Raw genomic sequence first — 14,708 nt, 5'->3', positions numbered from 1 at the left:
TGGAGCTCAGGGAGACCGCGGGTGAACGGGTGAGGCAGCTGGTTGGGGGGGCGCCAGCGGCTGGGGAGGCGCCAGGCCGGCCCGCCCTTCCCCGCTGCAGAGGCCGCTTCCCCGCCCCTCGCAGCCGCTCCCTCCCGCTTACTTAACCTGGCCCGGGCAGTCCAGGCTCTCTCACTTCCCCGCTGCTGGCTTGCACGACCTGCTGTCCCTGGTCCGCTAGCGTCCTCCCGCTCCATGGCGCTCGTCGTTCGCCTCCTGGCCCTCGCCCTAGCGCTGGCTTTGGGCCCCACCGCGACCCTGGCAGGCCCTGCCAAATCACCTTACCAGCTGGTGCTGCAGCACAGCCGGCTCCGGGGTCGCCAGCACGGGTAAGCCGTGCGCTCGCCTAGGCGCTAGGCAGAGAGCGCGCTTGGGGTGGGTGGGAAGAAGAAGCAGCAAAGTGGGCTGAGACATGGGACAAAGCCCTGAGAAAAACAGGCAGCCTGGACCGTGGTGGAAGGAGGGCAGTGCGGGTTGGAGGCGGGAAAGCCTCTGTGGCGGTCGGTGCTTTGTAGAGGAAGGAGTTCAGGGAGCCAGCCAGCCACCCCCAACTCAAGCAAAGAACAGAAAGCGGTTGCTAGCATTTTCATCTGCTTCTCCCAGAATCTCTGTGGGCAAGTGCCTGAGGGCTTGCCTTCCCCACTGCACACATGTCCTAACTACCTATCTAAGCCTTTATCCCTCCTGTCTGGGGCCACCTAGATGGTAGCACCCTAGGTGACCTCAAGCCCCTGTTCACTGGGCTGTGCCCAATACCCACCACCTAGCATCCCAAGACTGCCTTGCAGAATATAGCTGGGTGGGCTTTCTCCCCTGCCCAGTGAAGAGCTGACTTCCCAGGACCCTTCGTGCTCTGTGTGGATGGGGAAGCCACCCAAAAAGCAAAAGCCAAGACTGTATTGTGCTACGTGGCCACTGCAGATATTCCCTTGAGACACTGGGGGTGTGTTGGTCTGTGAAGACCAAGCCAAGCATGGGGGTCTGACCTAGTCAGGATCCCCACCAGGATCACATGAAAGGAGGCCAGTATCTTTCACCACCCCCACCCCCAAGTCCTGCAGGTTGTAAAGCCACCTGTGGGCAGAGTTCCACCATGGTCTTCCCAGGGGAGATGAGAACACCAAACCTGAGAATTCACCAGTTAGGTGCGGAGTGAGAAACATCACATCTCACGGTGCTGTGGGTACCTGTGGCCCCTTTAGGGTGCAGCTACTCTCATTTTCTCTGCCTGTGACTTTGTGTGTCACTTGGCCCTTATGAGGGAGGACCTAGGGCTACAAAGTGGAGAGGCACTGCAGGGGGTGAGGCATTGCTGGGAGCAAGCCTGCAGGGTGAAATGCATCCCTAGCATGAATGCTTCTCCCCCTCTGCCCTCCCACCCCTGCCCCGGAAGGTGGGTATGGGTACCCAGGACATCTGGGAGTCATAGGGGAAGTGAGAATCCCCTTGGACAGGCTGAGTGCACAGTGGGGGGAGGGGCAGAAAGATGAGCTGGGGTATAGACTCTTTCATTACCTCTGCCAGCTCCCTCTCTGGTCCCCACACTTGCTTACCAGTGAAGCCCTCCATGTGCCTGGGAAGGGTCTGTTTCTAACTGCCTTGTCTGCTGTCAGATGGGAGAAGAACCCAGGGTGCGCCATGCAGCATGACAGCTTGGCCTCCCAGCACCAGCCACAGTGAAGGGCCTCACCAGGTGCCTTTGAAGGGCAAAGAGCAGTCAGAATATAGGGTTTTTGTATTGAAGTATGTGTGCTCTTTATTAGAAGTTTCGGCTCATTTCCCCACCACTCCCCCACAGGCTACTCTTCTTGGTGAGCTGCGTGCAGAGTCCATTGGAAAGGCAGATAGCTAGGATGGGCAGAGTGAAGTTGGTCACATGAACAGCCTGGCCCGGTTCCCACACGGATGCACAGGAACAAGAAGCAGAACAGAATGGGTATAAGCACAGATGCGTTGTCCCTAACATACCCCAGGGTCACCTGGCCTTGTACACATGGGTGGCACCTGGTGCAAAAAGATCATCTGATCTACCTGCCAGCTCTTTATTCACCGTGAGCACTAGTGACAAGGGACAGAATATATCTTTGCTATCTTAAGGAAATGTTGAGTGCTCCCACAGCCCAGGAAGAGACTACTGAGCCTCACTCCCGCAAAGCACGTAAGGCCCATGTCCATTTTCCCTGTCACCTTCCCCCATCAGTGAGGAGTCTGTGATTCATGAGCCCGTTGGACAGATAGCTCAGTCAGACAGGTAACTGTCCAACAGCAGAAAGCTGCTGGGGGTGTAGTAATTGACTTGGTCTGCTGACTCTCAGCTGAGCTGTGTTGCTGGAGCAAAGGAGAAACTTGACACCAAGAACTCAAAATACAGTTGTTCTTGTGAACATCAGCAACCAAAAACCTGGACCGAGGTCCTGAAGCACTTGGTTGTTCTGCTTGAGACAGGAGGTTCAGAAATGGCTTGTTCATTTTGAGAGACTTCAGCACCAGTGTCTTGTGTCCACAGCCCACTCACACCCCATCCCCACCCCCAACGCGGGAGGGAGTGGGACCCAGACACCCCACCCTCCAGGTCCAGCAGCAACAGTGCAAACTTACTCTGTTGAAGAGTGCTGCTGCTGCCTGGAGATGTGGCAGGGACTGCATCAGCCAGCGTCATTTCCTACTTGGTCAGATGTAACTCCTAAGATCGTACAGCAGTCTGTAGGACCTAGAGCTGGGCTGTGGCCAGCAGGGACTCGTCCAGGGTTATTTGGGGACTGAATCCCAGGCAGCAGGCCAAGAGAGCCAAGTTTCTAGAGGTCTGCTGGCTTCAGGTCAGACCCAGCTGGGAGCGGGTGTCCCTGAACCTCCCTCCTGCCAGCCTGTGCTCTCTCGTCTCCTGCCTTGAGTGCTCCTGTCTACAGGTTCTTATTATTATTCACCAACAATCCACTAAAAATTATTACCCACTAATAATCACAGTGCTCCCTTGGGCCGCTCCCCCTCTTCTGTTGGATGTGAGATGACGGTCATGGTATAAGAGACAGGGCAGAGATGGGACAAGGATGACTTCCTCAGTGACCCAATTCCCAGTAGGGGAATGGACCAGGTTGTTGTAGGCAAGTGACCGTGATGGTGGGTGTGGCTGCCTGAAAGCCACCATGCCCATGGACTGCCATCTGTGGCTGGTGCTTAGGAAGTCTCACAGAGTTGGTGTTGAACAACTCCCCACCAGCCGTGGCAGTTTGGGGAAAGCCCGCAGTCTGTTTGCCTTGCATTCCTCTGACTTGTGATTTTGTCAGAGGAACTTCCCACCTCCAGTTCAGGAACATCCTTCCCAGCTGTCACCAGGCCACAACAGCAGCCTCCTTGCCTGAGAGGCTCCTCAGGAAGGTCCCGTCTGGGTGGGAACCCAAGTGGACAGGATCAAAGTCAACCCCACAGCCACTCCAGCACTGTGGCTGGAATAGCCATGTGTGTTCTGTCCCTTGAAAGTTGTGCTGGCCCAGGAAGGTCAGCATGATGGGCAGGACCTCAGAGTGGGCTAGGCGTGCTGGCCCTCTTTGCTAATACAAGTTGCTTTTTGTTCCCAGTCCCAATGTGTGCGCTGTGCAGAAGGTCATTGGCACCAACAAGAAATACTTCACTAACTGTAAGCAGTGGTACCAGAGGAAAATCTGTGGCAAACCAACGTGAGTATCTGGAACTGCCTAGCCTGGCCATCCCATGCTCTGTCTCCTCTTCCTCCGGAGGCCATGCTGTAAGTCCCGGGCTTCAGCCAGCCTTTCGAAAGGTTGGGCCCTCTTGGGGAGCTATGAAGATGCAGGTGCAGCCAGATATGTCTAGGAAGCAAGCTGATCAATCTTGTGTGGTTAAGGCTGCTGATAAATCTGGGTGCATGTTTCAGGACTGGCAGGGGGATCACAAGAAGAATGGAACCTACACACACACAGACATGCACACTCACACACACACAGTCTCAGTCCTCACTGAATGCTGGCAATGCTCGTTGGTAAAGCTATAACAGCTTGTTGATGAACTTAAGCTAGACAGCATTGACCCTGCTCTGCTGCCCTTAGGGAATACCCTGAAAGGTCATGGGGTACTGAGGGCAGTGCTTGCAATGAAGTGTGATCATATATTCCGATTGTAGATTTAGATGCCTCTGTAAACGCTGGCTCTGTCACTCTTGAGTGCAGGGTTCATCTTCAGAAGCCTCAGTTGTTCATCTGACAAATGGGAGAACAACAAAAGGACCTATGTTATGGAGTTGCCATGAGATTTGAGGTGTGACTGGATACAGTCCTTGGCATTTTGTTACTGGTCAGTGATTACTAGCTGCCATTAGGCTGACCCCTGAAGTTGCACATTGAGACCACGTCAACTGAAGGGAGAGTGCCAGCAGGGCATGGATCAGAGTGATGACATTGGGGCTTAGCGGTGCCTCTCGTCATGAAGGGAGGCAGCCTTTGCCCCAGCCACTCATGTGCCAGGCAGAATCAGGGTGTGTATGCATGTTCTGACAGAGTCCTGCGGAATCTGGCTGTTTGGGCACTATTGACGCATCTCCAAGCTGGCTGTCTCCTGTGCTGTACACAGTCTCCCAAGCCGCTGAGGGGCCTCTCTGCCCTCCGATCTAGGAGCAGAAAGATTAGGAACTCTGATCCAAGTTTCTTGTACACTGTCCAGTGTCAGGGTCATTATGTTTATTTCTTTGATACCTTTGAGCAGCGATCTCCCACATTGTGAACTAAGGGAAAGGAAAACACTCCTTCCTTAAAATGTTCCTGGAAGTATCCATCCCAGTGTGTGACTCGGAGGTGATAGGCACCTGTCAATCCGAGTGTGAGTCAAGGGAGATGAGGAGTCTTGATAGAGCTGGGGACAGCCCAGCAGCTCCCAGGGAGCCTGCCTAGGGTGGGTCCATAGCCACTGGTTCCCACAGCTGGAGGGGAGGGCCCAGCTTCAAAGCTGAATGCTAAGGGAGCTAGGAGCTCACCCACCAGGTTCTAGACAGAGATAGCTAGTGATAATTCTTACTACTAGTAATGGAGAGTGTCCAAATTCTATACTGTGTGTCTGTCTGTGAGGCTATATTAAACACAGAATGCCTTTCATGCTAATTGGGCTTTTCCCATGTTATCCACTCAAATGAATAATTAATCACTTAATGAAGCACAAGACCAGGCCCCCACAGAATTTCTTCTTAGGAGGTGAGCACGGTGTGATGCCAGGCAAGCAGCTCTGTGCTTTGTGTCCAGGCATGCCACCTTTCAGTCAGCCCAGGCTTCCCTTAGCCCAGGGCCAACTGTCCACAGGTTGGGATCTGCCAAGCTGTGTCAGGGTGCCCAGTGCTGAAGCACTGGCCCAACAGCATCCCCCTCGGTTCCCAGACTGACGCTGGTCAGGGAGGAGTGGCCTCAGTGCCTTGGCTCATGCTACCTGCACCTTGTCATGTATGTCCCAGAGCAAGACACATGATGTTCCTGGAGACTGAATCTTCCTCCCTGAGGTGAGAGGACAAAATCCTTCCCATCAGCCAGCACAGAGGATCTCAGGCTCTGGGGAGCAGAAGTGTGTGTGTGTGTGTGTGTGTGTGTGTGTGTGTGTGTGTGTGTGTATGGGGTGGGAGAAGTAAAGCTTAGAAGAGAGTCAAACAAAAGTCAGGCTCCAGGCCCAGCTACCGAAGCCAGAGGAAACGATACTCACATCCAAGACTTGGATGTGGCCATTGCTTCAGGCTGACCTAAAAAAAATAATAATAAAAGAGGAAATGAAGATAGAAAAACACAACTTGATATAAAATTTGGAGATCCAAGGCAAGAAGGTCCTTCCTGGAACAGCGTGTACCATGTCAGGAAGGTGGAGCTGACTTGGGAAAGGTCCAGAGGACTCCGAGAGGGAAGGAAAGAAGCCGAACTCGGCAGCTGTCCTTGAGAGCTGAGTCAGGGCAGCCTACCCCCTGAGGCCCCCAGCAGCTGCAGTCGGGGTGCTGTAGGGACCAGGTGGCGTGAGCCAAGGGGAAGGGGACGCGGCATGGTAGGGGGAGTAAGATGGGGGAGGCTGTCTCAGCAGTATTGCAGGGGAACAGCAAGAGCAGGTGGAAGGGAGCTGAAAGAGGAGGGCAGTCCAGAGGCTGGGAGATGAAGGTTGCCTGAGCTACCACTGCACCTCTGGGACAGATGTGTCTGCCACCTAGGGTCCTGGCCTCCCCCTGCTCAGCACTGCCCTCCACTGGGGAGGCTGCCTGGTCCCTACCAGTAGTCTGCGTGTTCCACACCATAAGGGGATTCCAGCAAGCCTCTCCTACTGAGTTTCCTTCTTTCTTTCTTTCCTTCTCCTTAGAGAGCACCAGAGTGACAGATACCCTGGCCAATCCAACTGAGAGGACTGGGGGAAGCAAATGGCATGCCGCTATCTGATTCTGGGCCATGGGTGGATGAGCAGCCAGAATATTTTTGTGTGTAGTGACTCGAGCAAAGGTGCAGAAATCTGCTGTCAGAAGGCCAGCTGCCTCTGGACAGGGCCCCTTTGTGTAGGCCTATGGAAGCAAGAGTTTGTTCTACAGCCAGGTTGGGGTTGACGCAATGCGCAGGAGCCAAGGGTAGCCAAAATCCCACATTGCAAACCTGGGGTAAGGTAGCAAGCAGTAGAGGCGCTAGCAGCTAGGGTGGCCACTGGCAGCTCCAAGGACTCAAGATGGTTGCAGAAGCTGCACACTCCCAGGTGCAGAAGGCCTTCTTGGAGCCAGGCTGAGTTGCTGGCAGCCACTGCTATATCTCTGGTTGCAAGCGCTGCTGTGCTCCAGGCTGAAGTATGAATGTCCCTGAGGCCTGTGCTGAATACTGGGAGAGTTCACTCTTGCCAAAGCCAGTTTCCCATCAGCTATTGGGACTCTCTCTAGAAGAGGGAATTCTGGGTAGGGCATTCTGGCATAAAGCCAAACCAGAGCTATCCCCTCTTCTTCCCTTCGCCCTGTTGTACCACCATGAGAGCAAAAGAAAAGGTCCCAGAAAGCGAAGAAGAGGGTGGCAGAGGGCTGTCGAGGCTGCTGCTAGCGTCTGTTTTATATTCCTCTGTGCGGCCAGCACATGTTCCATGGATCATCTGTTCCCATATAACCGAGACTGGAAATTCCCAGCAACACTGCCGGGCAGGGCTTCCTGGAGGTGCTGTCACACTCTGTAAACTAGGTGTGTGCTTGATGGACATGGGATTTTGTCATGTGGAGTACTCCCATGAACCCAGGTGCCCTCGGGGGTCAGACACTGCAGGAAGTAGAAAAAATGCCACATCCTAATCTGCAAACCTGTGCACATGCTTCCTGGTGTCTTGGGAAGGGTGTCTTGGCAGGCGACAATTACAGTTCTTGAGGGCAGTGATGAGCATTGATTACGTGGGCAATCCGGTGTCATCAGAGATTCCTTGGGAGAAACAAGCCTCAGGCTCAGAGCCTGGGAAGAGGTGTGCGTATGGTGTTAGAGTGGGGTTGGATGGGGATGTTGAAACCACCACCTCTAGAAGCTGGAAAAGGTAAGGAGTGGTTTCTCCCAAGCAAGAATGCCACCTTTGCTTTCAGCTCTTTTCAGCCAATTTCTGACCTTTATCTCCAGAATTTTCATATCCCCTGCTTCCAAAAAAGAGTTGTGTGGAGCCCCTTAGCTCTTGGTGGTTCCTCACTCAAACAGTGGGAAGCCAACCCAGGCCCTCCGTGTTGCAATCTGGCAGTGAGTCCTGGAGGGCTTGCTTGTGATGATGGTGGGATTGAGCCCTTGCTGCTCTCCGGAAGGACATCACTTTCCATGATGTTGTGAACCTGTCTTCAGGTTCACCATTGGTAGTTGGAGCTCTTTGTGGCTTAAGAAGCTCAGCATCTGCTAAGGCAGCTAGTGAATATCAGGTGCCTGAGAGCTTCTTGTGTGTATACATGTTCAGTTTCCACAGCCACTCAATGTGATGAGAACCTTCATGAGCCCATTTACAGATGGGGAGATGAGGTTCAGAAAGCTGAAAAAGCCTGCCCTAGGGCACCCAATGATGAGTGGGGGAGGTGTGTTCTGCTGTGCTGTCCTCAGAGAGAGCAAAGCTTAGCATCTAATGTCAGTGGCATGGGGAGGGTGCATGTGAGCAAGCCTGTAGAGTCTAGCTGCCTGCCCAGGTCTTTCTGCAGCCCCAAAACTCATATTCAGGGTCCTCAGGATGCATCCTCTGCAGGCTCAGAAAAAAAAAACCCTTCATCCCCAGAACCCCCTGCCCCAGCAGCCTTCTTCTGGTTTTTCACCATCCCTCCTCAGGTCTAACAGTTAATATGAACCTCTCTTGTGTAAAAGGGCTCCTCCCCTTGCTGGATGGAGGGTGGCTTGGGACTTGAAGGGGCATAGATAGTGAACAGGAGCCCTTAGATACCCTTGCCTGCCACACACACATTGCCACTGGACCTGCAGTCTGTGTTGTTAAGACCATACTAGTCCTTCATCTCGCTCACCCTTGGTCAGTGCTGGAGTTGCTGTGGTCCTTGGGGTACATGGCAAGGTGAGGCAGGGCCTGTTTGCGTCCCTAGAGGCCCAAGCATCAGCCCAGCTGCATTGTGAGGGCCAGGAGCACAGGAAATGAAGTGCCGCAGCAATTGGTCCTGGGGGCCTGCAGAGTGTCTATTCAACACGAGCCTGTGTCTGCCTGTAGGTTCTAGAAACCGTGACACAGCAAGTGCTTTGCCTTCTGTCTCAGCACACTGGCTCCCTGGCTGCTGGCTTCGCTCCCCTGAGTCTGGTGCATCCCCGGACACTCAACTGGAGTGGCTTTGTGCAATCCACTTGAACTTAGGATGTTGCCTTCTTGCAAGAGCCCTCTCCATTCTTCTTTCCCTCCAGCCTTGAATGTTAGTGTGAAAGGGAACAGGGAAAAATCTCCCAACACCTCCATGCTTAGTCGTCAGATTAACACCATCTTTCAGTCTCCCTCTTTTAAACGCTCCTGTCACTTAGGCACCTTTCCTGCTTTCCTCTTCTGAGCTGGAAAGTAGGAACGTGGACATGAGCAGCTCTTTGTCCTGGAGGCTCTGACCTGAGGCTTGTATTTGTTATACTGGGTCTGGCCATGGCAAAGCCACAACTTCAGTACTGCAGCCAGACCCAGAGACCAACAGGCTGATCTCTTCTGTGCAGGAACATGTAGGGCAGGGAGCCTCAGACGTGGGCTCACTGAGGCTTCGTCCTGGCCTGTATTTCCCTCCTTGAAGGATGGCATCAGCCCCACAACTCTGGTTGTCCCCCAGCCCACATCCCCGCAGCACCCATGATATCTCAGCACTAACAACCCCAGGAACATGACTCGCTGGGCTGGGGTGGGCCAGCCCAGAAAGGGCCCGATCTGTGTTGTGTCTTGGATCTGCTCTCTGCTTTTCCAGGGCTGTGCTGACCAGCTCTGGAAAATGGTGGACTTGTTGGGATAGCCAGGAACAAGTGAAGCACCAGGTCTGGGCTGGGACCATCTCAAACCCTAAGACTGCTGTGAGTGGGCTAAGAAGCATGGCCTACCCCTGTACCCTGGGGGGTGGCAGAGACTCCCCTGCCTGGGGAGTAGGAGGACAGTAGAGGGAGCCTCCTGGTTCAAAGCTGCTGCAGTCCATGTGGCAGGGGAAAAGCCTGAAGCTTGAGGCTGCTCTGTGGCCTCAGGCTGGGCCTCTGGAGTGGAAGCTGGCTGCCTGTGCCCAAGCCACCCACGCATGACAAAGTCCTCAGTCCTGCCACACTGGGGCCCGGCCGTGAAGAGCCAGCCTGCAGAGGGTGCGACAGCTTTCCAAATCAGTCTCCTTGCCTTAGGTTTGTGCCCTGTTAAGAATCATAGGGAAAGGGCTAGATTTGAAATGCCAGATGATGCCCAGGTTGGCCCCTACCTACCTGTGACCTTAAGAAGTCCCCTCATCTCTTGGGATCCTTGCAGCTTGCTTTAAAAACAGGTTTTAAAGGTACAGAGACAGAGTAAACTCTTATCCCGTGGTTCACACCCAAATGTTCACACTGTCTGGGATTGGAGTGAATAGCTGTCTGACTCCACCCTAAGCTACTCCAAGCTGAGACTCTTTATGCCCCTCCCTCCAGCCCTTGGGCCCTATTTCTCTGGTTTACCCCATACACACTGAAACATACACGCATACAAATGCCTGTCCATAAAAACTAGCAGACTTCCATTTGGGAAACGTTTTCTTCTATCCTCAACAAAATCCTGGCGACTTGGTCCAGCTGCCTTATGGATTTTTCAAGAACCCATAGAATAGAAGAAGGATGTTTGGCCAGCGTGGCCAGGTTTTTCACGTGGGGAAGTATGTAGCAGCATCATACACAGGACCCCAGAAATGAGATTTTGGACAGACAAATGCATTCAGTAGAGCTAAGTTTTAGGGATGTGAGCTTTCCTCACCTCCCATCACAACCATGGAGCCATGGAGCATAGCAGAGAAAGCCTGGGACTCCATGCCTGGAAGGGCCCTGCTCCTGGGGGCTCAAGGTTTAGCATGTCTCTGGCCTTATCTAGAAAACACAGCTCTTTTCTGCAAGTGTCCATTTTTATCCCCTAAAATTGTATGGAATCAGAAAGAACATCAAGTCATTTGGCTTAAAGTCACCCACGTTTTATAGATCAGAAAACCGAGACCAGAAATTGAAGTTCCAATTCACCCTGCTAGTTGCTGACGGATCCCCAAGCCAAGACTCATGTTTCTAGTACTATTCTCCTGCGTCTGCAAGCTGTGTGTCACTCAGATCTCACTTTGGTTGCAAAAAGTGACAGAGCTGTGGCTAGGACAAGCTCAGTCTGAGATCACAGCCTGTTCAGCTCTTAAAATGCAGAGATGAAGGTCAGAAAGGGGCAAGATGAGAGGAGATGGGGTGTGGGAAGGGCAGAGGAAGCAGGAGCCTTCAGGGCTCGGGGGCACAGAAGAAAGTGGTTCTTGCACTTTCCAGTCATTGCCTAGAGCCTCTGTCTAGCTGAGCCAGACCTGCTGCCCCCTGGCAGCCTGAGACCTGCTGAGTAACACCCATCCCCCTGGATAACACGTGAGCCAGGGTTCATCTTCACTTGATTGCATCTTCCTGCTGCTAGGATGCCGACATCGCTCCTGAAGTGCCTGAGTTCAACTCCCAGCTCCAGCTCCTTGCCCCGGCGCAGGCCTGGGGAGGCAGCTGTGATGGCTCAAGTGATTGGATTGCTTCCACTCACACTGGAGACCTGGATGTGCTCAGGGCTCCTGGCTTTGGCTCCAGGCAAGCCCCTGCTGTTGCAGTGCATGTGGGGAGTGAACAGGGTGAACAGGTGGATGGGAGCTTCCTCTATGTGTACACCAACACCCCCCCCACTCCCAACCTCCGGTTGCCTCTAAAATAAGCAGAAAATATTCAGAGGCAGAGTGTCTACGGCATGCTTCTGCACTTCATATGTCTTCCCAGTCTGTCTGTCCTCTCCTGGTGAATGTCACTCAGCCCCTCAGCACACTGAAAGTCCCACGGGAGCAGCTCTGTGCTGAAACTTATTGCCTGAGTTCCCTCCGCTACTACATGGGTCATCTCCATGTTTGGGAAAGGAAGTGACCATCTGTCTTTGCTTCAGGAGGGTCTGCTCTGCCATGTCAGGGTGACCTTCGGATGAACTTGAGGATGAGGTTGTATGCCAGTCTTTCTTTGGGACAGGCTTTCTGAGTCCCCTCCTTGTGTGTAATGTTATTGGGATCTCCCTAAAATACTGGGTTCGTGCCCATTGTGAGTTTGGGACCTCCTGAAGGTGGTCCACATTGCAGGATGGACTATTCTGAGTTGGGAGAGGAGAAAGCTCTTTATTTTCCTGAGCGGATTACTGTGAAGGTGGACACTGTGCTCTGCCGACCTTGTGTCGCTCCAGATGCAGGGTGTGCAATGGAAGGACAATGGGTGGCAAGTGTTTCTGTGAGTGTAGAAGCTCTAGTGTGTTGTCAGGTGGAGGCCATAAATTAGTATTAATTGAATTTGAAGAAGTTAAGAAGCAACATCTTCTTAAAAAAGTGTTTTGTTATAATGTTAAAATTTGATTGGGAAGATTGAAAGACTTGATTGTAGATGTGCTACCCGTTTTGATTATTAAAGAGGAAAACCATCAGATTTCATCCAGCCACTCACTCACTCTCTCTCTCTCTCTCTCTCTCTCTCTCTCTCTCTCTCTCTTTTTACGTATGTCATTTAGAGAGGAAGAATCTGGGACCTAGAGAGGAAAGTGCCCCAGGAGGTGCTGGGTCAGCTTGAGTGGTGGCTGAGTTCAGGCTGTAACTAGAGCAGGGCTCTCTCCTGCCTTGCAGGAACACCAGGCACTGGGCTGCCCACATATTTTGTTGCAGGGAAACTCTTGATAAGTTGTCTTTTCCTCCCACTTTTGAATGTGCTGCCAGGGTCCTGGCTTGTTTGCCGTGGGAGTTGGCAATGCCAAGGAGGCCTGGCAAGCTCCTGGACAACAAGGGGCACAGGTGTGACCTGGCAAGTGGCCAGGGAGTTGGGGATCCTCCCATCAGCTCTTTACCCTGAGCTGGGGTGGTGGCATGTGGGCAAGGGTGTGAAGACCAACTAATATTCCTCTATGCTCCTCTCCTTATAGAGTCATCAGCTATGAGTGCTGTCCTGGCTATGAGAAGGTCCCAGGAGAGAAGGGCTGTCCAGCAGGTGAGTTAGCCAAGCCTTGTCTGCAGCTGGGAAGGAGGGCAGAAGGGAGCCCAGAGGCTTGCCTGGGGGCCCCTCAGCTTGCAGTCAGCCCCAGCTGAGAGCAGATGGGTTGGTGCTATCCCTAGTTGGGCTAGAACCCCGAGCCCCCACCTTCACTCTGTATCTGATCTTGACCCCTGGTGCTTACAGGGAGGAGGGCACAGGCCACCCAGACTCCATACAGTGCCCTCATTGGCCGCAGACAACACGAAACATTTGGGGATTTCTCAGAGCCTTCCCACCAGGAGTTGTTTTCACTGTAACACTAGCTGTGAGTAAAGACAAGGCTGAGGCTTGAAGGAGGACAGTCTGGTTGTTGTCACTAGCACACGAGGGTGTGGCTGGCATGCAGGATCAACAGGACAGGAAAAGCAATCAAGCCTAGAAGGCATATCCGACCTCTGAAGCCCAGGTTCAGAACCTTGGAAATGAACTTCAGGCTCACTTCAGTCTGAGAAGACACTCTTTCACCTTAGGTACTTGCACAAATAACAACATGTTGCCTGCAAGCACCCTGAGGTACCCAAAGACTTCTTTACTCCCAGGAGAAGTTCTTTACTCCCAGGAGAAGCCATCTGAGAGCCATGTCCATGACCAGCTGGCTCTGAAAGAATCATCTGTAGTTAGGGTGTCTATGGCTACATGCCCAAGAAGCAGCCTTGCCCCGCTGGGTTGGAAATGAGGAGTGATGCCCCATTAGCCAAATCCCCTTCAGGAGGCCTTGCACTTGGGGTAAAGGCTCCCCAGGAGTGGGTGCTCTCCAAGTCTCTCCATGCTCATCCTTGTCACTGATCATCTGCAGTCCAAGCTGCAGAGAAAGGTAGAGGTGGCCTGGCCGGTCTAGGTCCCAGAGTCACACCCAATCATTGTGCTCTGCCCCCACAGCCCTCCCACTCTCCAACCTCTACGAGACCCTGGGGATCGTTGGATCGACCACCACCCAGCTGTACACGGACCGCACAGAGAAGCTGAGGCCCGAGATGGAGGGACCTGGCAGCTTCACCATCTTCGCCCCCAGCAACGAGGCCTGGGGTTCCTTGCCCGCGGTGAGCCAGCTCCTTCTGCCCAGAGGACTCTTTCCAGGACCACCTCACTCAGCTCCCCAAGGCTGGCCCTGAGGGGTCGGTAGTGACATCCTGCAGTTTTGGGGAGCTGTAATGTGGCCTGCAATACTCCATCCAGTTTGTTGTGCAGGCAGAGCTGGGAGCCACTTTCTGAGTGTGGGATCTGCAACTCCTCCCCCTCCCCGACTATCCCACTGTGCTTCCCCTGCAGGAAGTGCTGGACTCTCTGGTGAGCAACGTCAACATCGAGCTGCTCAATGCCCTCCGCTACCACATGGTGGACCGACGGGTTCTCACTGATGAGCTGAAGCACGGCATGTCCCTCACCTCCATGTACCAGAATTCTAACATCCAGATCCACCACTATCCCAACGGGGTAGGGGCCTCTACCATCACACAGCATTGGTCATTGTACATGGCCTCCGGGGGTGGGGGAGCAGTTTGTCCTGTGGTGGTCATTCATCTGTGGATGACCCATGCCCTGCACACCTGCTCTTTCTTGGACCCCCACACCTGTTCTTTCTCAGTAGCTTGTGAAACCTGCCTTATTCTGCTGCTGGGCGTGGAGAAGCCATATCTTTATCCTGGGAAGACCTTGGCCCTTCCCTACTGGGCACTCACCCCTGCCTTCCTCCCTGTGCAGATCGTGACCGTAAACTGTGCCCGGCTGCTGAAAGCTGACCATCACGCCACCAACGGTGTGGTGCACCTCATCGACAAGGTCATCTCCACTGTCACCAACAACATCCAGCAGATCATTGAGATCGAAGACACGTTCGAGACCCTTCGGGTGAGGCAGCAGGCACCTACCCCAGGCTCACACCCCGTCCTGAGAGGCCCAGGCAGGATCCCTCTGCAGGGAAACATGGAGCACAAGCCCCTACATAATTGTGAATGCACACAA

General features: G+C 53.5%; 1 protein-coding gene across 1 annotated transcript in view; it reads left to right on the top strand.

Moving 5' to 3' along the window:
* The first annotated feature begins 142 nt into the window (after positions 1 to 142).
* Positions 143 to 14,708, top strand: part of TGFBI (transforming growth factor beta induced) — a 28,160-nt gene continuing 13,594 nt past the window's right edge. The window contains exons 1-6 of the mRNA XM_040982298.1: positions 143 to 368; positions 3,615 to 3,713; positions 12,637 to 12,701; positions 13,626 to 13,786; positions 14,016 to 14,180; positions 14,448 to 14,594. Of these exons, the coding sequence (XP_040838232.1) occupies positions 235 to 368; positions 3,615 to 3,713; positions 12,637 to 12,701; positions 13,626 to 13,786; positions 14,016 to 14,180; positions 14,448 to 14,594 (771 nt within the window). The 5' untranslated portion in view covers positions 143 to 234. The remainder of the gene's footprint in view (positions 369 to 3,614; positions 3,714 to 12,636; positions 12,702 to 13,625; positions 13,787 to 14,015; positions 14,181 to 14,447; positions 14,595 to 14,708) is intronic.

Source organism: Ochotona curzoniae, unplaced genomic scaffold (assembly GCF_017591425.1).
Source record: "Ochotona curzoniae isolate NIBS_2020 unplaced genomic scaffold, NIBS_Ocur_1.0 contig_1, whole genome shotgun sequence".
Classification (NCBI taxonomy): domain Eukaryota; kingdom Metazoa; phylum Chordata; class Mammalia; order Lagomorpha; family Ochotonidae; genus Ochotona; species Ochotona curzoniae.
The sequence above is the reverse complement of the archived record's forward strand: the minus strand, read 5'-3'. Positions and strand labels throughout refer to the sequence as shown.